The sequence below is a fragment of the Caretta caretta genome, chromosome 6 (assembly GCF_965140235.1).
Source record: "Caretta caretta isolate rCarCar2 chromosome 6, rCarCar1.hap1, whole genome shotgun sequence".
Classification (NCBI taxonomy): domain Eukaryota; kingdom Metazoa; phylum Chordata; order Testudines; family Cheloniidae; genus Caretta; species Caretta caretta.
Window position 1 is genome coordinate 9,540,394 of NC_134211.1, and position 22,190 is coordinate 9,562,583.

General features: G+C 43.6%; 1 protein-coding gene across 1 annotated transcript in view; it reads left to right on the forward strand.

Moving 5' to 3' along the window:
* The window catches only part of LOC125637939 (E3 ubiquitin-protein ligase rnf213-alpha), a 144,942-nt gene that overhangs the window by 120,597 nt on the left and 2,155 nt on the right, over nt 1-22,190 (forward strand). The window contains exons 55-62 of the mRNA XM_075130130.1: nt 1,088-1,229; nt 4,607-4,690; nt 5,303-5,471; nt 10,513-10,708; nt 12,249-12,323; nt 18,423-18,623; nt 19,712-19,801; nt 21,496-21,656. Coding sequence (XP_074986231.1) covers nt 1,088-1,229; nt 4,607-4,690; nt 5,303-5,471; nt 10,513-10,708; nt 12,249-12,323; nt 18,423-18,623; nt 19,712-19,801; nt 21,496-21,656 — 1,118 coding nt within the window. The remainder of the gene's footprint in view (nt 1-1,087; nt 1,230-4,606; nt 4,691-5,302; nt 5,472-10,512; nt 10,709-12,248; nt 12,324-18,422; nt 18,624-19,711; nt 19,802-21,495; nt 21,657-22,190) is intronic.

Consider the following 22,190-nt stretch of genomic DNA (forward strand, 5'->3'; position numbering starts at 1 on the left):
TGTTCCTCCATAATGAAGCGATATTCCAGGTTAAAGAAAAATCTAATATTTATCAATTTTGAGACCAGAAGGGGCTGTTACAATTGTCTATAGTCTGGCTTCCTGTGTAACCCAGACCAGAGACCCTCACCCAGCGTTTTCTGGGTGACCTAGAATGGATATTTTAGAAAGAGGCTGAAGTCTTGATTTAAAGATAGGAGATAATTATACTAGATTTCCCATCATGTCTGTATTTAAACATAAATGTATAAGTTTAAATTATGCCCATAAAGCCAGATTCTGAGGTGATGTGTAAGATTTACTCCCTTACTCTCATTTGGACTCTCCTAGGTCAACTCACACTCACTGATCAATGTGTAAAGGAGTCATGTGACAATGGCTGATTTCTTCAAACACTGAACAAGACACTTTATTAGAATAAAGAAAACCATAGTTCACCTAAAACCCAGTGTCTCGCTATAATCCTAAAGTTCTTTGCCCAGACTAGGAAAAAAAACTAATTAATTAATATGTGTTAGCTAACTTTAAAACAAAAAGCATAATTTTTGCCTACTTTAAACTCCTCCCCTTCTACCAGGCTTCCTGCTACACATGTAAAAAATAGTACAGCTAACCTCACAAGGGGGTTAATTTACATCATTGTTTATGCTACGCCTCTTAATCTGGCCCAAAGAAACAAGGCAGGTGTGATCTACTGCTTCCATTCCAGTCAGGCAGCTTCATTTTACTGCAACACATGCCTATGGACAATTTGAGTTTGCTTTACAACGGGTGTGCTAGCAATTGCCAGTGTGATATGCAAGGGAGTTGGGTTAGCAGGCCCTTTGTATAGCTTTCCTAGGGTCTAATAGAGACCTGCAGGGATAAAATAGGTTACTATTAAGAAGTCCACAGAGGTTCAGGGCCAGATGGACCGGTCCCCGCTGGCTGCTTTGCACTGCTCCAATGATGCAAAGCAGCCAGACACTCACATAACCATGATGTTTTCAGGAACTTCAAAACCACACGACGCCCTTCCCCATAACAGCTTTCCTCTCCCACTGAACACAGACATCACGATAAAGAGGTGGCTACTTTTCTCTTACAGCACCAGCACATCCAACATGTGCAGCAGCTGCCCGAAATTCTCGCTCTGCAGCGCTCTCTGATCCACTTTTTCCAAAACGGCGATATCCATGAAGGTGAAAGGCTTTCTGTGAGAAAGTTCTTGGAACGGGATGACCTCTCAGGTACACGTCATACTTCTAGGATTATGGTACCAAATCTAACCTTGATGCAGCGGTATTGGAGTCAGTGGGGCCAGATCTCCAGCTGATGTGAATTGCTTCAGTCTCCAATGGAGTCGATAGGGCCAGATCTCCAGCTGGTACCAGATGTGCACTCCATCAGAGCCAGATGGGCACTGGCCCTACTCACCTGTGGATCCCTCAGTGCTTCGGGCATTTTCTTGCAGCCAGATCCACCAGCTTTAGGGCAGCTTTGCACTGTGGGGACAACCCCCAGCAGTCTTAGCGCTCCCAAGAGTCAGTAGGACCCTATTTCCTGAGTAGCAATAAAGAACTTCATGGCTGAGCTACATGTGGTCTCTATACAGGGGATAATACTGACATGCCTGGGGCTTGAGCCAGATACTGCAGAGACCAAGGGAAAAACTCCCTTTTACTGCAGTGGGCTTTGGATCAGGCCCGTGGACAAAGAACACCTGCAGATCTGCAATTGTGTGCAAACTGTAAACATCAGTCAAACAAGCCAATGAGTGCAATTAATCAAAATGGTTCAGTGACTGAGGAGCCTAAGAGACATTGGCTTTCAATAAGACTGAGGCCCAGGTCCACACTACAGACATTTGACAGCATAGCCAGGTTGGTCAGGGTGTGATGAGGTGCAATTTGTGACTGACAGAGCTTCATGGCAAAAGCTCCTAGTACAGAGACGTAACCCTTCTGCCAGATGGAGCCAGCAGCAACCAGGGCTGGGTTCAATATCTAGGGGTTCCTTTCCATTGATACAACACAGAACTGGCTAGAGTCCCCATTCACTAACCTGGGAAAATTACACACCACACCTGGGCGCCTCCGAGAGGCAGTACTTCCCCACTCACAAGCATAGAGTCCGAGTGTAGAAAAGAAACTTTTACTAAAAGGAGGGAAGTAACTCGGCATTAATTTGGGAAAACACCGCAAACATGGTTCATAAACATAAACCATGAGTAAAAGACCCACCCCTAAGTTGGTTGGGTCTACTGAGGTCCTTTTCCTCCCAGGTTCTTAAGTCCAGCCACAAAAAAAGTCCCTTTCACATGCCCAACCCTTCTCTGCACTCCACTCACAGTTGCTGTCCTTGGTCAGTGCTGACCCAGAGTTCAGAGATGCATCTGCAGAGTTCACCTCCCACCCTGTGTGGGGGGGGTAAAGAGGCATTATTCGCTTCTTCGCTCTGCTGGCCATTCACCAGCCACCTGCTCACCGTGCCCCTCCACCAGCCATTCTGCTGGCCGCTTGTCATGCCTCTTTGCCACTGCCCTGCTGGCCACTCACCACGCCTCTCCGCCACTGCCTTGCTGGCTGCTCACTCACCAGCTAACTGTCAGTCACCTTCTGCCTCTCTGCTGTGACCTCTGCACATCAGTCTCTCAGTTGTTTTCAGCTCTTTTGCAGGCTGGACAGAAACATTGCCCCAACTCAAGTGATTTCAGCTCTCAGTGATTTTAGCTCTTAGCAGGCAGGGCAGAAACACAGTTCCACAACTGGTCTCTGTTCTGATTGAGCACTTAAAATAACAAAAGGGGCTCCTAATGAAGCCTAGTTGGCTATATTCTTTGAACAGCAGGGAAGAACAGGTTAAGTCAGTCTAGAGAGAACGGGGGCGGGGGGGTGGAGGGAGTTTGTGCAGACTCCTGACCAGCACACCTGTCCCACCGCCTCTTATTTTCCCAGGGATTTGCCAGTCAAGCCCCTGGCTCAACAAGGTCCTCTCCACTATGGGTGACCCCCGCATTTGGAACAGGTTAAGCACAGTCCTACTTCCCTGTATTCTCACAATAATCACAACATTGATAACAGCATTTCACTACCCCTGCATTCAGTACTAATGTGATCTGTGACTCCACACCAGCCAAGTTGATTACAATGAGCAAAACACCACTCCATCTGCTGAATATCTAAGCATACCTAAACAAAGCAGGAGCAAACTGTATTTACATAACCACCCCTAGAGTCTCTCTCCCCCTCCCAGCTAGCTGTCAGGGAAGCATTATCATAGAATCATAGAATATCAGGGTAGGAAGGGACCTCAGGAGGTCATCTAGTCCAACCCCCTGCTCAAAGCAGGACCAATCCCAGAGTTCAGAGATGCATTCATTCAGACCCTGCTTACATCCATAGTTAGACCAGCTGAACTGTGTTTTTGTTGGGACATCTTATTTTGCTCGGGGAGGTGGGAATAAGCTATACTGGCAAAAGTGCAGTTTTGCCACTGTACACTGCGTCCACACTAGGAGCGCTTTCCTGGAACAGGATACTGGTATAGCCAGACAGGCAAAGTGCTCCTAACATAGACTCCTAACGTAACCTGACTTGTAAGCTGGCTTCTGAGAATGCCTGCTGGGTTAGGCTTCTGCAGATGAGATAGGAAGGGTGATGTCTAGTTCATAGAATGATAGAAATGTAGGGCTGGAAGGGACCTTGAGAGCTCGTCAAGTCCAGGATCAAGTAAACCTATATTATCCCCGACAGGTGTTTGTCCAGCATGTTCTTAAAAAACAAAAAACAAACAAAAAAAACCCCAATAATGGGGATTTTACAACCTCCCTTAGAAGCTTATTCCAGAGCTTAATGACCCTTCTTAATATGTTACCTAAATCTCCCTTGCTGCAGATTAAACCCATTACTTCTTGTCCTGTCTTCACGGAGAACACTTGATCCCTGTCCTCTTTATAACAGCCCCTAACATATCTGGAGACTGTTATTGGGTCCCCCCCTTCAGTCTTCTTTTCTCATGTCTAAACATGCCCAGGTTTTTTTAACCTTTTCTCATAGGTCAGGTTTTCTAAACCTTTTATCATTTCTGTTCCTCTCCTCTGGACACTCTCCAGTTTGTCCACCTCTTCACCCAGAAGTAGACATAGTACTCCAGCTGAGGCCTCCGCAGTGCTGAGTGGAGTGGTTACCTCCCATGAATCCTGCTGGGGCTTAAGTGGCATCATGATTTGATGGCTGTGTACATGCTGCCTAGCAGAAATTTGGGAACCACAGAGACTTTACTAGTGGGAATTTAAGCAACTGCAGAGTTAAGTAGCAGCTGAGTGATTTTAAATATCTAAATTTTGGCCTCAGGTGCATAAAGTGGCAATAAGGTGTCCAATTCCCTTTGTGGCTCTAGCCCTCGGTGCCTAAATCTCTCGAAAATCAGTCTTAGGCTCCCAAGAAATTTAGACGCTTTTCAAAATTTTACTTCACATATGTAGGTAAATCTTCTTTAATGTTGCAAGGCATGTTAAAATTTTAATTAGTTCTTTTTTCTATAAGAAATATTTTTGCAAGAGGGAAACGGGTATCTTTCCTGGAAAACATCTGTTGATAAATGCCATCTTCCCTTCCAACTTTAGATGATCAGCGTTTTGCTTTTGAAAGAGCAATGCAGACTATTCAGAAAGTGTGGAGCAATGTAAGATCAACTCCCAGAATCTCAGGTATTTTGACTTCCATGGTGTTTTACTTTCCTTTCTAAGTATTTTTCTATCACGCAACAAACGATTCAGTTGTGAAGCTGAGTACAAGTCCACTCCAGAGTAATTACCGAGTATTCCCTGATACACAAAGTATCCAAAGTAACCCCTATCCTGCAAACATCCTTAACATACTCTGAGTCGTTCCACTGACTTCGCTGGGGCTACTCCCAATGTCTAAAGCTCAACATGGACATAAATCTTTGCAGGGTTGACGAGGAAGGGAGCTGCTTATTAGTAGGGCAATGATAATCAGATCACTCTGTTATGTAGGCTAACTGAGCATTATGTGGAAATTGCTAGCGAGAACTGGGGGTGACTTAGAAAAAAATAAGTTTTGCAAGTTTTTCACAACTTTTTTTTTTTTTTTAAAACAAAACACTTGCTGGGGGTTTTTTGGTTGAATTTTATTTATTTAGATTTCATTTGAAATTTTGACAAAAGGTGTGTAAAATGTGGAGAATTATTTTGTGGAAAATGTCCCCCCCCCCCCCCTTAGTTCTACCCTTGTCATTTGATATCCTGGTTCCTGTGATTCCATACACGCTGTGTGAAAGATTCTCTGCTTTATTACAGAAATCAATATCCCTAAAGACCTGTGGTGTAAGGAGATCAACGCTGATACTGCCATCCTGGACTTCATGCCAACCACTCCATCCATAACTTCCATTGTTACGAGGTTCTTAATACAGCTCCAGAACAGCTGCATTGACACCGCTGCTCAACTCACTAAGGAAAAGCAAAGGTATCTTTCAATCCTTGCCCCTAGAGGTGAACCACTCTGACTAGGTAACTTTAGTTACCCATAAATCAACAATTCAGCTTAAAACATAGATCCTGAGTTTCCTCTCACTTCAGATGGTATAAAACAGGCATAGCTCCACTGATGTCAATGGTTTTACTCCTGATGTACAGCCATATACGCGAGGAGGGCCAGGCCAGACTTCTCCAAGAAGAAAACATGACTCTTATGACCTCGTGCAATGCGGTAGTTAGGTTGAGACCATCTCAAGGCCTGGTCTGCTCAGGTGGGGTGTAAAGTTGATTTAGTTTGTTCAGGGAGATACTTTGAATAAGCTTGAATTATATCTAATGCCTGAAGGACTGATCAACTGCACTGCAATTTAGGAAGTTCAGTGATCCTCATTTATTTTAGTGTCCCAGACACTGGAACTAGGGGTGTTGGGGATGCGGCAGCACCCCTGGCTTGAAGTGGTTTCTATCATATACAGGATTTACAGTTGTTGGTTTTATTAATGGTTTTCAGCACTCAGCACCCTGGTCCCAGACTTATCTTAGGGTAGGTGAGATTAGAATCCGACCCTGATCCCACTGCAGTCAGGAGGTGACTCAGGATTGATCCCAGAGGAGCTGAGATCAGAATCCAGTTTTGACCCCACGGTAATCAAGGGATGACTCCAAATTAGCCCAGGGTAACTTCTCATGTTACCATAAGGAAGGACTGGGGAGCACAGCAAGATGCTTATGATCTCAGCAGGGAGGTGCCTTTTTAAAGCTAACCTAGGAGTGCCACAGACATTTAGTGGCATATAACCCAGAGCGTGATCCCAGCTGTACCAGTATGAAGATGTTGACAGCAGTGTAGTTTCCCATAAATTTAGGGGAATAAATGGTGGTGTAAGCATCTTTATACCGGTACAACTGCACCTGGCTAGGGGTCAAACCAATGTAACTATTTAGCTAAAAAAAAAAAAGAAAAATCACACACACCCCAAAATAGTTACATTAGTAGAAGGTCTGTCTCTAGAGGAGACTAGCTGAACCCATACAAGGCAGCTGCAAACGGATATAAGAGCATCCACACAAGGGTTTGCACCAGTGCAAATACATGGATTTTAAACTGATTTCAGCTCAACTGGTGCACTTGATCTTAGCCAAAAGGCCAAGAAGCACTTGATTTCAGTTCAACTGATGCAACCACTGTGTATAGAGCTTAATCCTGTTCCTATTGAATTCAAAAGCAAAACTCCCATTGGCGTTAATGGGGCAGGTTCAAACTCTTAGGGCCACATTTACAAAGGTGTTTAGGTACCTGAAAATGCAAAGAGGCATCTCATGGGATTTTCTAAATTGCCAAGGCAGGTTAGGCTCCAAACTCTCATTGTTTTCAATGGCTGAAATGGGAGGTAGAACAGGCTAGTGGACAGAGTGCAACACGAAAACGCAGAAGAACTGGCTAATCCTGGCTTTGGTAGCTGATGCTGGGCAAATCAATTTTGCTTTCACTGTGTCTCAGTTTTCTCATCTGTAAAATGGGGATAATGATACTTGGCTCTTTGAGAGGCAAGACCTAGAAGTTATTACTTATTATCTGCATCTGTAGGTACCCAAAGACCTTTGTAAAGCTGATCTTTGACCTTTGGTCCTTTAGCTCACACAGCAAAGGTACTCAGTGCTTGAGATTGCAGAGTCTTTCCTTGATTTTCCCTTGTTGTCTCCTCTCAGTGGATAGGGACCCAGCCCGTTCTGATTTCCTGTTGCTGTGTTGCCAACTCTCACTGTTCTACAGCTTTCCTATCAGTTCTGTCAGTTTCTGGCCTTGGTGGCAGTGGGGAAAAGACTAGAAACATGGTCCCCAAGCCTACCAACTACAGAAAGTGAATAGAAAGGACTCAGAACATAATATTCTTTAAATCTTAAGCCAGCTGCATGATTTGGAGCCCAGCGGTGGGGCTGGCCAAGCTGATGGGGTGTTGTGCTGTCAGGGTAAACATCACAATGATTCATATTCATTTAAAGACAGAAGGGACTCTTAGATCATCCAGTCTGAGCTCCATCCAGGCCATTAGTGTCACCCGGTTACCCAAGTTCTAAGCCCAATAACTTGTGTTTGGCTAAAGTATCTTCCAAAAAGGCATCCAATCTGGATTGGAAGCCATCAAGGGATGGAGAATCCACCACTTCCCTTGGCAGTTTGCTCCAAGGGCTAATCACCTTCACTGTCAACATTTGATGCCATATTTCCAGTTTGAATTTATCAGGCTTCAGCTTCCAGCCATTGGTTTTTGTTCACCGCTAGATTAAAGAGTCCTTTAGTACCCATAATTTTCAATGTGTACAGATTTTTAGAGAGGACCAAGGGCTTCTTTCATTCAGCAAGTGACACAGCCAGCCAGCCAGCACTGCTTCTGCATGTGAAACTTCAACCTAGCAGCGCATCGTTGAGAGCAGCTTTAGGCTCTTCCTCCACTGACTTCTGTGGCACTGTTATGCTGATGTGACTGAGCATAGTGTTTCGCTCACTGTCAGCAGCTCTGCCAAGAATGAAAAAGAATATGAGTCTGCCCCCCAGAAATCACAAGATTCCTCAAAAGTCACAAGATTTTTTAAGTTTCAGAGTAGCAGCCATGTTAGTCTGTATCCGCAAAAAAACAGGAGTACTTGTGGCACCTTAGAGACTAACAAATTTATTAGAGCATAAGCTTTCATGGGCTACAGCCCACTTCATCAGATGCATAGAATGGAACATATAGTAAGAAGATATATATACATACAGAGAACAGGAAAAGGTGGAAGTTGCCCTACCAATTCTAAGAGGCTAATTAATTAAGATGAGCTATTATCAGCAGGAGAAAAAAAACTTTTGTAGTGATAATCAGGATGGCTCATTTCAGGCAATTGACAAGAAGGTGTAAGGATACTTAACATAAGGAAATAGATTCAATTTGTGTAATGGCTCAGCCATTCCCAATCTCTATTCAAGCCTAAGTTAATGGTATCGAGTTTGCATATTAATTCAAGTTCAGCAGTTTCTCATTGGAGTCTGTTTTTGAAGCTTTTCTGTTGCAAAATTGCTACCTTTAAGTCTGTTACTGAGTGACCAGAGAGGTTGAAGTGTTCTCCTACTGGTTTTTGAATATTATGATTCCTGATGTCAGATTTGTGTCCATTTATTCTTTTGCATAGAGACTGTCCAGTTTAGCCAATATACATGGCAGAGGGGCATTGCCGCCACACGATAGCATATATCACATTGGTAGATGTGCAGGTGAATGAGCCCCTGATGGCGTGGCTGATGTGATTAGGTCCTATGATGAGGTCACTTGAATAGATATGTGAACAGAGTTGGCATCGGGCTTTGTTGCAAGGATGGGTTCCTGGGTTAGTGTTTTTGTTCTGTGGTGTGTGGTTGCTGGTATTTGCTTCAGGTTGGGGAGCTGTCTGTAAGCGAGGACTGGTCTGTCTCCCAAGATCTGAGAGAGTGAGGGATCATCTTTCAGGATAGGTTGTAGATCTTTGATGATGAGCTGGAGAAGTTTTAGTTGGGAGCTGTAGGTGACGGCTAGTGGCGTTCTGTTATTTCCTTTGTTGGGCCTATCCTGTAGTAGGTGACTTCTAGGTACTCTTCTGGCTCTGTCAATCTGTTTTTTCACTTCAGCAGGTGGGTACTGTAGTTTTAAGAATGCTTGATAGAGATCTTGTAGGTGTTTGTCTCCGTCTGAGGGGTTGGAGCAAATGTGGTTGTATCTTAGAGCTTGGCTGTAGACAATGGACTGTGTGGTGTGTCCTGGATGAAAGCTGGAGGCATGTAGGTAAGTATAATGGTCAGTAGGTTTCCGGTATAGGGTGGTGTTTATGTGACCATCGCTTATTAGCACAGTAGTGTCCAGGAAATGGACCGCTTGTGTGGATTGGTCCAGGCTGAGGCTGATGATGGGAGGGAAATTGTTGAAATCATGGTGACAACAAGGAGTCTGGTGGCACCTTAAAGGCTAACAGATTTATTTGGGCATAAACTTGTGGGTAAAAACTGCACTTCTTCAGAAAGCTTATGCTCAAATAAATCTGTTAGTCTTTAAGGTGCCACCGGACTTCATGTTAGTCTGAATCCACAAAAACAACAAGGCTACCCCCTGATACTTGAAATCATGGTGGAATTCCTCAGGGGCTTCTTTCCCATGGGTCCAGATGATGAATACTTTTAAAAATATTGTTATGCTCAAAGGTGCCATCAAGTGGGTCTTTGATCTACAGTTACTCACAGACTTCCTTAAAGCTGATGAGTTTGCAAAGCACCTTTATTTCTGGCTAACTGAAAGGAGTGATTAACTACCCCTGTATATAATGATAGATGGAAACAGTAGAAGCCACTGCCCAGGGCACTAGGCCACATGGTAAGGCCAATCAGAAAGTAAGCCATGTGATTTCCCTGAAATTAACTGCAAATGTAAAGAGCTAGTGGATTGTTTGGCAAACTGTGTGTATGTGTGAGAAGCAGAAAGATGGGAGGAAAAAGCCGGCAGAAAATGAGAGAAGCAGTGGTGAGCACGGCCCAGAGACAGAGTTCTTCCAGACTTGGAAATGGTGAGCCAAAGACCTGCCTCCTGCTTGTGTGTTTCTACTGTGTTCAGGAACCAGGACTTCATGTGCATTCTGTAAATAAACAGGGTTTCACCAAAGAAATACCTGACCCGTCATCCATTTCTCCTCCTAATGGAAACAATCCCACAAGCCCCTAACTGCTAGCTAACTACTTGGACCAAAGGATCAAAAATAATAAAGGTGTAGGTGTTTATTTGCCTCCCAGGGTCAAGATTTCAAGCTTTTCTTGGTAGTTACAATGGTGGCAAATTTACTTTTTTAAATGCAAGCTGCATTTCTCCTGTGATCACATGACTCCAGTAGCTGGAACCCCTAATGTCACGAGACTCCCAAGAGTTGGAAGCCCAGCGATGGGCTAAACAGCCCATCTAAGATGGAACAAGCTCTGATTTCTTTGTCAGTAAAGAAGACAACCCCTCATGTTGTTCTGCCCTATTCTCCAGGTCTGTTTCAGCGGAAGAAGTGAAGCACGCCTCTGTGTTAAGTGTTACCGAGAGCGACTTGATCACCATGGCGCTGTCAAACTTCCAGTATGTGCTAGAGGAAGATGGAACCAAGACCACCCACTATAATTTTCTGACTCTGCAGAGGCAAGTGATTCACCGATTCATCAGCGGGAAGCCCGTTGTGAAAGCCCAGGTGAGTTCAGGATGAAATCATGGAGGTGGTGCTTTGCCATAGACTTCAGTGCAGCCAGGATTTTACTCTCAGTGCTTGCTGCTCTGCCGCCTGGCACCTGTGTGGAGTTATTCACACCTGAACAAAATGAGTGTAAACCACAAACAAATTAAAATGCATAGGTGGAAATGGTGATGGGAGGTGAAAGACCTGATCCACTCTGGCCTTACTCCAGCTTTATACGTTTTGAGATTCAGTGACTTCAGTGGGGTTACACTGGTATAAATTGGGAATAAATGCATTGGCAAATCAGCTCCACTGTGTTTAGACTTATTTTAAAATTTTCAAAAGAGCTTAAGTGACTTAGGAGAAGAGCTGGTTTGGGAATTTGTTGATACAATTTTGTTCTTGGAAAATGCCAATTTATCAAAACCGAAACTTCCCGTGGGAACATGCTGATTTTGACAAATTGTTCACTTTAAAAAAATGGAAAATTTGGAGAAATGTTTTGCAAATACAGTATAAAACATCTCATTTCCACATTTTTGGAACAAAATGTTTTGATTTCTGGTTTGAAACGGGTGTATATTTTGAAATTAGTTATTTCTTTTAGTTTAAATTTTAAAAATAAAAGTAAAGGTCAAAGTCAAAATTAAACATTGAGATTATCAAAACATTTCAATTTACCCAAACCAAAGATTTTTTTTCAGATTTTCGGTCTTTGAAATTTTCAAGATTTTGAGTGCCCATCTTGATTTGGGAAGAGAAAAATTTTTGAACTCTTAAATTCTTGCAAGATAGGAAAACTATTTCCCTTAGAGCTTTGCTTAGAAGCCTAAATTGCACAGACTTTCAGAGAGACGTAAGCTCCTAGGAGCCAGATTTAAAAACAAACAAAAACAAACAAAAAAAAAACCCACGTCTTTAGGCATCTAGGGGCCTAGTGGAATTTTCAAAAATGTCTAATGAGGTTAGGTGCCTTGTTTTTCAATGGGAATCATGTGATTTAGGCCAGGGGCACCAGAACAGGTGCCATAGCCCCTCCTCTTTTTACCAGCCATAAGTGTAAGTGATGGGGGGAGGGGGCAGAGAGGAGCAAGTGGTATCAGGGCATTGGGGAGAAGGGTGGTGCGAGGGCAGGGCCTCAGGAGGAAGGTGCGGTGCAAAGGCAGGACCTTGGGGGAAGGGTCTGTGTGAGGGGGCAGGGTCACAGTTCTGGTGCCCATGGCCCCTTTTCTTTTTAGTTGCCTTATGTCACCCCTGATTTAGGCACCCAAATGATTAAATCATCTTTAAAAATAGGACTGCCCTGAACACTTTAGCCTAAACTCCCATTGATTTCAATGGATGATTTTTCAAAATCTCACTAGGCAACTTTAAAAATCTGGTTCTAAGAGCCTAAGCCACTTTTCAAAATGGACCTTTGGCTCCTAAATCCCTTAGGTGCTTTTGAAAATTATGTTCTAACCCATGGCATGGGCTTCAGGGTTGTTGTTTTTCTGTATTGAACAATGCTGTGCTTTATAAACCAGTTATTAATCACTAATGTTTTCACTTTCAGACAACTCCATCCATTACACTGAACAATGTGAAGACTCTGCACTCCACGAAAGTTAATGTTAAACAATTGTGCCAGGTAAGATTAATAACGACTCTAGGTTTTCCCCAGCTCCAAACTCAGATAATCCTCTCTCTTTTGCCCATTGTAAATAGCTTTCATAGCTACTATAGGGTCAGAAGGTTGAGTAAATATCCCAAACCTACAGTATGTCCACTCGCCCATTAAGGGCAACATTCTCTAAACTATCCAATCATTTCTGGGTGCCTCCAGGATTTGGGTGCTCAGCTTGAGACATCAGAGCAGCACAAAGTGGCTGTAGAGTACACCAAGATCAGGCTCCTGAGCCAAGTGGAGCATCAGACTAACTTTAGCTACTAAAAAGCACATTTTGTACAGTTCCTTGGCGACTTGGAGTCAGGGGGGCTGTTTCTTTTCCCTTGTACACCAGTTTTACTCCACTGACTGCCTGGATTTTACTCCTGAATTACACTGATGTAACATTTATGAAACCTCAAACACATTTTGAAATAATTCCCATGATACAACAATGATTGATCTAGAGAAAGGTGTTCTCCCTGTCTCATAACACAGGAACAAGAGGTGGTTCTTCTTAGGAATGTGCCTGTGGGTGCTCCATTTTAGGTGTCTTGATGCCCTGCGCTTGTAATTGGAGATCTCTGGTAGCAGTGCCCGGTTGGGTCGCGCATGTACTGTTACCATCTTGCGCTGCTTCAGATGGTTACATAGTACTGCGTGACTAACTGTCCCTCAGTTCCTTTTCTCCTGCCTTTGGCAGGAGTCAGAGCGATCAGCAAAACCCTCTCTTACCTTAGATAAGATTAGCTTTTAGATGCTTTATAGTATAAGCAGTAGTTAGATATTCTACCCTTTATACCTATTTTTATTTTTTAAGTTTCTTCCCTACGTACCTTTATTCCCCTCAGTAGAAAGATATGTTTAGCTCCAGTAGGATTATTACCCTCTTCTTTTGTAGGGGGACAGACTCTCTCGGGTATGCCTGGATCACTGGGCTTCAAATGCTGCCTGACTTGTAGACTGTCAATCCCGGTTTCTGACAGGCACACACTGAGTGTCTGCTGTCTCGGTGAGATGCACATTACTCAAAAGTATCCATATTGCCAGAACCTCATGGCCAGGGCAAGAAAAACCAGGAATCTCCAACTTAAACACCTTATGATGCAGAAATCCCTCAGGCTAGCCTCAGACCCCAAGTCCAGGACACCTTGGGGCCAACTGTTGCCATCGACAGCCTTTGACAGAGGTTCTGTCCCAGCAGTGCCCACAAAGGATCCTTTACCCAAGAAAGGCAACCAAAAAGCGTTCCCAGACTTTTCTGCACTGGGAATTGGTTAAGAAAAAGCGATCCCTGACTGAAAACAAATCTACTCTGGTACTGACGGCACCGAGTGTGTCGGATCATGAAACACCAGGACTGTCCGGTTTCGAGAGTTCAGAGAGTGAAAGACCCTATGAAGACAAGCTCGAATGGAGGCTCGCAAAGCAAAACGAAACCCTCAACATGAGCACCCAGAGAGCCAAAAAAACTTCGGCACTGACTGACAAAATGGGGCCACCTGCGGTACTTGTGCCACACAGCTCAAAACCCTTGGCACTGGCGGCTACAATTCACACTCCCGGACTGCCAGCAACACCGTCCCGGGTACTGAAGCTCACAGTTCCACAACAGTTCATGAGACATGTGGACCTAATAGTCTCAACACTAGAATCCCCTCTACTTGGTACCGAGGATACTTCATCCAGCTTCGTACTGAGCCACTTGAATATTTCTTCTAGGTCAGCCCCCACTCTGTCCAGTGGACAAAGCTAATGTACTCAATGCTTTTTTTGCCTCTGTCTTCACAAACAAGGTCAGCACCCACACTGCTGCATGGGGCAGCACAGCATGGGGAGGAGGTAACCAGCCCTCTGTGGAGAAAGAAGTGGTTCATGACTATTTAGAAAAGCTGGACGAGCACAAGTCCATGGGGCTGGATGCACTGCATCCAAGGGTGCTAAAGGGAGTTGGTAGATGTGATTACAGAGCCATTGACCCTTATCTTTGAAAGCTCATGGCGATCGGGGGAGGTCCCAGATGACTGGGAAAAGGCTAATGGAATGGCCATCTTTTAAAAAGGGAAGGAGGAGGATTCAGGGAACTACAGGCTAGTCAGCCTCACCTCAGTCCCTGGAAAAATCATGGAGCAGTTCCTCAAGGAATCCATTCTGAAGCACTTAGAGGAGAAGAAAGTGATCAGGAACAGTCAGCATGGATTCACCAAGGGCAAGTCATGCCTGACTACCTACTTGACTTCTATGATGAGATAACTGGCTTTGTGGATGAGGGGAAAGCAGTGGATGTGTTATTCCTTGACTTTAGCAAAGCTTTTGATACGGTCTCCCACAGTATTCTTGCCAGCAACTTAAAGAAGTATGGGCTGGATGAATGGACTATAAGGTGGATAGAAAGCTGGCTAGATCATGGGCTCAATGGGTAGTGATCAATGGCTTCATGTCTAGTTGGCAGCCAGTATCAAGTGGAGTGCCCCAAGGGTCGGTCGTGGGGCCAGTTTTGTTCAATATCTTCATTAATTATCTGGAGGAGGGCATGGACTGCGCCCTCAGCAAGTTTGCAGATGACACTAAACTGGGAGGAGTGGTAGATATGCTGGAGGGTAGGGATAGGATACAGAAGGACCTCGACAAATTAGAGGATTGGGCCAAAAGAAATCTGATTAGGTTCAACAAGGACAAGTGCAGAGTCCTGCACTTAGGACGGAAGAATCCCATGCACCGCTACAGACTAGGGACCAAATGGCTAGGCAGCAGTTCTGCAGAAAAGGACCTAGGGGTTACAGTGGACGAGAAGATGGATATGAGTCAGTGTGCCCTTGTTGCCAAGAAGGCTAATGGCATTTTGGGCTATATAAGTAGGGGCATTGCCAGCAGATCGAAGGACGTGATCATTCCCATCTATTTGGGATTGATGAGGCCTCATCTGGAGTACTGTGTCCAGTTTTGGGCCCCACACTACAAGAAGGATGTGGAAAAATTGGAAGGAGTCCAGCGGAGGGCAACAAAAATGATTAGTTTCAGAGTAGCAGCTGTGTTAGTCTGTATTCACAAAAGAAAAAGGAGTACTTGTGGCACCTTAGAGACTAACAAATTTATTTGAGCATAAGCTTTCGTGAGCTACAGCTCACTTCATCGGATGCATTCAGTGGAAAATACATTTGGGAGATTTATATACATAGAGAACATGAAACAATGGGTGTTACCATACACACTAACAAGGGTGATCAGGTAAGGTGAGCTATTAGCAGCAGGAGAGCGGGGGGGGGGGGGGGGAGAACCTTTTGTAGTGATAATCAAGGTGGGCCCATTTCCAGCAGTTGACAAGAATGTCTGAGGAACAGTGGGGGGAAGGGGGGGAGCGGGGGAAATAGTTTTACTTTCTGTAATGACCCATCCACTCCCAGTCTCTATTCAAGCCTAAGTTAATCATATGCAGTTTGCAAACTAATTCCAATTCAGCAGTCTCTTGTTGGAGTCTGTTTGTGAAGTTTCTTTGTTGAAGAATTGCCACTTTTAGGTCTGTAGTCGAGTGACCAGAGAGATTGAAGTGTTCTCCAACTGGTTTTTGGATGTTATAATTCTTGACGTCTGATTTGTGTCCATTTATTCTTTTACGTAGAGACTGTCCAGTTTGACCAATGTACATGGCAGAGGGGCATTGCTGCACATGATGGCATATATCACACTGGTAGATGTGCAGGTGAACGAGCCTCTGATAGTGTGGCTGATGTGATTAGGCCCTATGACGGTGTCCCCTGAATAGATATGTGGGCACAGTTGGCAACGGGCTTTGTTGCAAGGATAGGTTCCTGAGTTAGTGGTTCTGTGGTGTGGTGTGTTGTTGTTGGTGAGTATTTGCTTCAGGTTGGGGGGCTGTCTGTAAGCAAGGACTGGCCTGTCTCCCAAGATCTGGGAGAGTGATGGGTCGTCCTTCAGGATAGGTTGTAAATCCTTGATGCGTTGGAGAGGTTTTAGTTGGGGGCTGAAGCTGATGGCTAGTGGTGTTCTGTTATTTTCTTTGTTGGGCCTGTCCTGTAGTAGGTGACTTCTGGGTACTCTGGCATTCCTCATCACCATCATGTCCGCCAGATGGGTGGGAGAACTGGGTGCCTTAATAGCAAACTTCCTTTAAAGACAAAGTTGCCTTAAGACCACCTCCCAAATTCCTACCAAGGTTGCCTCCCTCTTTCATTTGAATCAACCCATTTACTTATCTGTTTTTTCCCCCCAAAAAACCACATGCAGATGGAAGGGAGGCATCACTTCACACACTGGACACTCGCAGAGTTCTAGCTTTCTACATTGAAAGAGCAAAACCATTTAGAAATTCATCAAGATTTGTCGTTATAACAGAATGATCAATGGGAGGAACTAAGTGGATATCAGGATGTATCCACCTTTGTTATCAAAACTTCCATTTACAAGTCCCAACGGGCATCTACACACTCTACCAGAACACTTTCTGCATCCGTAGCTTTTCTCAATGTTCCTATTATTGGCATTTGCAGAGCAGAAACTTGGGGATCAGCCCATCCATTCACAAAACACTCTGCTATACAACAGTCAGCATCAGATGTTCGCTTTGTACTCATGGTGTTATCCACCATCCACAACGCAACTCCAAAGCCACTCCCTTCCACTGAGAGCACTGCTCAATAGTCACCTAAAGTGTAGCACCCAAAGGGACAACCATCTTGAAGAACCTCAGTTAGTGCACCAAGTGAGTAACCTTCTCACATTCAATGAAGTTAAAAAGGTGGAAATTCAAAACTGATCCAATAAAATACTTTTACATGATATGTGATCATCTTGTGGAACTCATTGCCTCAGGAAGTCAGAGCCAAAGAAGTTGCAAGATTCCAGGAAGTATTGGACATTTCTGTAGATCACAAGAATACCCAGTTAGCATAATTAGTGATGACAAAAATTGTGTAAACCTCCTGCTTTAGGGTTTGAGCCAAATCTCAGAGACTAGATGGGACCTAGCTTGGGGGGGGGGGCAGGCAGATCATCCCCCATCTGATACTGTGGGGTTCCTACACTTTCCTCTGCAGCATCTGGTGCTGGGTGTTGTCAGAGACAGGTGACTGGGCTACATGGGCTTTGGTGTTGATCCCATCTGGGAATACCCATGTACCTTTCTCCTAAATCCCATAAAATTTAGTAAGGATGAAAGATCTTTTAATGTGGTTCCATAGAACCTGATCTCCAAACTTTTCCAGTTTCATAGAGAATGATATCCTTTCTATAGTTTGTCACCTTCCCCTAGAATTCCAAGCAGGGAAAGAATTCTCAATTGAATTCTATAGCAAAATCAAAAAATGTATAGCGCTTGCAATCTGTCGGAGGTTTGCTTAGAGTCACCTGACTTTACGGTCTTAACTACCAGAATGAGATAAAATACGTAATAGTATCTGTGCATTATTAACACAGCATTATTAGCACAGCTTAACAATAAGGTGACTTGATCAGTCTAAGTACCTACATGGGGAACAAATATTTGATAAAGGCTTTTCAATCTAGTAGACAAAAGGTATACTGTGCTCTAGTGGCTGGACAAATTCACGTTGGAAATAAAGTATACATTTTTAACAGTGAGGATAATTAACCATTGGGATGATTTACTAGGGGCCATGGTGGATTCTCCATCACTAGTAATCAAGATTGGATGTTTTTCTGAAAGAGCTGCTGTAGTTCACGCAGGAATTATTTTGGGGAAGTTCTGTGGCTTGTGTTACACAGATGGTCAGATTCACTAGACCATCACAGTGGTTTCTTCTGGCCTTAGAATCTATTTATCTAATATTCATGTGTCTTATATATGGCACCTCTATCAAAATTCCTCATAGGTTCTTCACACATTGTATAAAGAAAAGGAGGACTTGTGGCACCTTAGAGACTAACCAATTTATTAGAGCATGAGCTTTCGTGAGCTACAGCTCACTTCATCAGATCCCGTGGATCATATAAGGCCAGTGTGGAAACACTTAAGCTGAGAGTTTTTCAAAGTTGCTTAGGGGATTTGGATGTGGAAATCCTACAGAGAGCCTGACTCCTTTTGTCTCCTGTTGCTATCCTTAGGAACCACTGAGCGTGAGTCAGATGAAACTCATTATGGAAGAGGCCGGTTCAGTGAGCGACATTTCCAGAGCACTCTCCACCCTGAAAGTGGCTGCGGAGTTCCTGGCCGTGACTGGAGGGGACCCAGAGCGGCTCCTGACTGAGTATGTCAGAAATGACCTGAAGATGGAGGCTAATGCAAAGAAGTTCAGAGATTTACCGGTAAGAGATTAACTTTGGTTTGAATTCACAGCAATGAAAATGAAGCTCTTTATAATAAATATTTTGTGTTTTCATGCTATATACAGACTCTATAGTAGAAAGAGTAAGGTTTCTTTCAAAACTGTTCTTTGAGAGGAATTTGGGATTTTGACTAAAGGATTTTTGTTGTTGCTGCTTTCCATGGAAAATTGAAATTTTCCATTAAAAGAAATGAAAAAACTTGAGTTTCATCCCAAAAATGGAAAACTTTGCTCTGAAAAAAAAACAAAAGCATCATTTTGTTCAGGTTGAAAATTTTCCACAAAACATTTCATTGAAATATTCTGTGGAAAAAACCCATTCTCTGACCAACCCTACAATATAGATTCTATAGTAGAGTGTAGTACAGTATAGTCAAGTTTTCTGTCAGAAAATGCCGACTTGATTAAATTGAAACATTCTGCAGGAATTCAGCTCACCCAACTCCTACCTCCCCAGGTTCTTCAGCTCCTCCACAGCCCCCAAGTCACTTTTGATAAAATTCATTCCACACATAGATGTAAATAATTAGAAGGAACATTGCTCCTAACTCACTTAGATGCTTCTGAAAAGATTACCCTGTATTCATTTGGAGACATGCATTGTCTATTTGTTACATCCCAGCACATGGTGACTGGTGCTTCTAGACGCTACTGCAATACAAATAAATAATACTAATTAATAATCCGCATGGGCACAGTCTCTGAAAATGCCTACCAGGTACCAGGAGGATCCCAGATTTTCAAACCAGAGCTTGACCATTCTACTCAATGAATAGTTCATTGAACTGAACTAGTTGAATAAACTGAAAACAAAGAAAATATTCTTTGTGCCTACAAAAGGCTGTCAAAAGCTGGTTTCACATATCAGCAAACTCTGGTTCCAGGTACTTAGCCAGTGACTCCCAGCAGCTCAGTGGCTTGACATTCTTTAAAACTTTGGCAGAAGCAAGGCAACTGTGAAATGAATATGGAATGTATTCACTTCTGTGATGAGGATTTAAGTAACAGTGTAAAGGCTTTCTGGGTACCAAGGTCTGGATAAACCCTGTCTGTGTTGTTTCATTCCAGGTTGTCCCACAAACCCGGCTGAAGCACATCCTGTCTCTGTGGCAGATCCTGTCAGCAAAGAGATCAGTGCTACTTGTACAAATGAACCAGGTAATGGAGGAACCCACCCCAGTGAGTGCCTGGGATGGGGCTGTGATAAGGCTGAAAACTTTCAGTGCAATTGTTTTTAAATCAGAAAATTGGGTTTTTGACAAATTGAAGTTTTTCCACAGAAAATTTTGACTTTGCTGCAAAAAGAAAACATGAAAACTTTCCAGCTGAAAACCTATTCCTCTTTTGGACATATTTCTGAAAGCCAGCTGCACTGTGAAATGGGTGGTGATTTTCAATTGCTTGTAACTCCACCAGATCTGAACAGAGTTTCTTGATCACAGCAAATGGCACCTGCCTGGCCCAAGGGCCATCCCACTGTCAAATGTCATGCTGCAAGCCACAGATACAATTGTTTTAGTTATTGTTTTGTTTTCTGATTAAAAGTCAAACTTTTGTGCAGGAAAATATCCCAACATTTCCCCACCTGCTCTAGTTATGACCAACGTTCTCTGCTCACTTGCTGTGCAGTCCCTCCTCTGCTGCTGTCAGGCTCCATCACTTGGAGTCTGTAAATCTAGGTGCGACGTCCCTTTCTCAAAGTTGCACTCTAGCTCATCCAGGAGTTATTGTGCCAGAGGCAGGAATCTCTGGGGGAGATTCTCTGGCCCGGATTTGGCAGGAGGCTGGGCTGGATGGGACCTGATGGCCTTAATACTGTTGATAAATTGCATAGACAATTGTTTGTCCACATCTTGGTTTGTTATGAAGTATATTCAAGAGATCAGTCGGGTTTATTGCTAAAAGTCAGGAAGAGTAGAGAGAGATGTCTGTTGGTCTTTCCCTGACCTGAAGAAGAGCTCAGTGCATCTCAGAAGTGTCTCTCTTTGAGCAACATACGTTGTTCCAGTGAGAATACCTCACCCACTCATCTCTTTAATATCCTGGGACCAACATGGCTACAACAACACTGACAATAATAGCATAGTACTGGAAGAAAGGCTTTGTAATATAGCCGTTTCCGTGAAGCTGTCTTGTGCTGCTGTTCAATTCACTTTACACAGAAGGTGTGCTCCCAGTTACATATTTCAGCAAATAGTATTTATAGGATGGTTAACAAGTTACAAAATGCTTTATACGTCACAAAAATCCAGCCCATCAGCTTGTGTCAGTTCCTTAACTCGTTGTTCTGTGTCTTCCCTTACTTTGTTTTGGATACTAGTGTTCCAGGTACTGGTCCAGCTTGTACTGGGCACAACATTAATGTATTTTGTGTTTGGCAAGTTTCTTATTTTCTAATGCCAAAGCTGACTTCAGTTTTGCAAAGTGTTATGGGATACTTAGCACAAGAGAACAGGATTATAAAAAGACAGACAATTCAGGCAATTGCTAGAAATTTATCTACAATATAATGTTCTATTGATATTGTGTGTTTAATGCATTGTGGTATCAATATTGATTATGTGAGATGGATGGACAGACATTAGTCAATAAAAGCTATGAAAGTTTTGCTGGCTACAGGGACTGCAGCACTGGCCTGAGGTCATGTGCAGAGCCACCTGCTCCATCCCACCACAGGAGCACCCCCTATGCATAGGGTAGAAGCAAGAGAGTCACCAGGCTACACCTGCTCTGAGCCAAATGAGGAGACTCTTCCATTAGGTACATCCTCAACTGCTCTGTGCATGGGGCATCCAGCCACTCCTGCAGCACCTCTGCACTTGCCCCCACTGACACTGTGCTTCTCATTTCAGAATCCCTTCTTCCTGATAGACAAGGGCTTCCATGACGAGCTGGCTGCCCAGGAGAGGGAGGAGCTGACAACTGCGCTATCCACTGTCAATATTGAGTTCTTTATCATTGAGCTGCACGAAATGATCACAGTGACATTGGAAAGCTACAAAAACAGTTGGGGGTAACATATTTCTCTCGTCTGTTAATATGGGAAGGGCCTCTGCACGAACATTTAGATCCAGATTAAAAGTAAAAAAAAAAAATTCTCCTCATTTGGAGCAGGCACAAACCACTTTAGATATGATTCCCTATTGATTTAAGAGCCTTTGTGGGTATGTTTGGTGGTTGTTTGGTTGTTTTTTTAAATGCAGGTTAAAAGATCAAGGGGAAGAAACCCAGCCTCTTAAAATTGCCTGTATATTACTCGTATGCTGTATTAAAAGGGAACGGTCAAATCATATCACGTATAAAAGGTCATTTTCCCTTGACCTCCAAGTCTTTAGAATTGGATAACCTGCTAGGCTAGAGATTCTCAGACTTTCCATACTGCAGAACTGGAGGGGCTTAGAGAAGGGCAATGAGAATGATCAGGTTTGTGGAGAAACTACTATGAAGAGAGACTGAACAGATTGAGGATGTTACCTAGGAATAGAGGAGATTGAATAATGGTCTATAAAATACTGACTGGTCTAGAGAAGGAAGATCAGGAAGCATC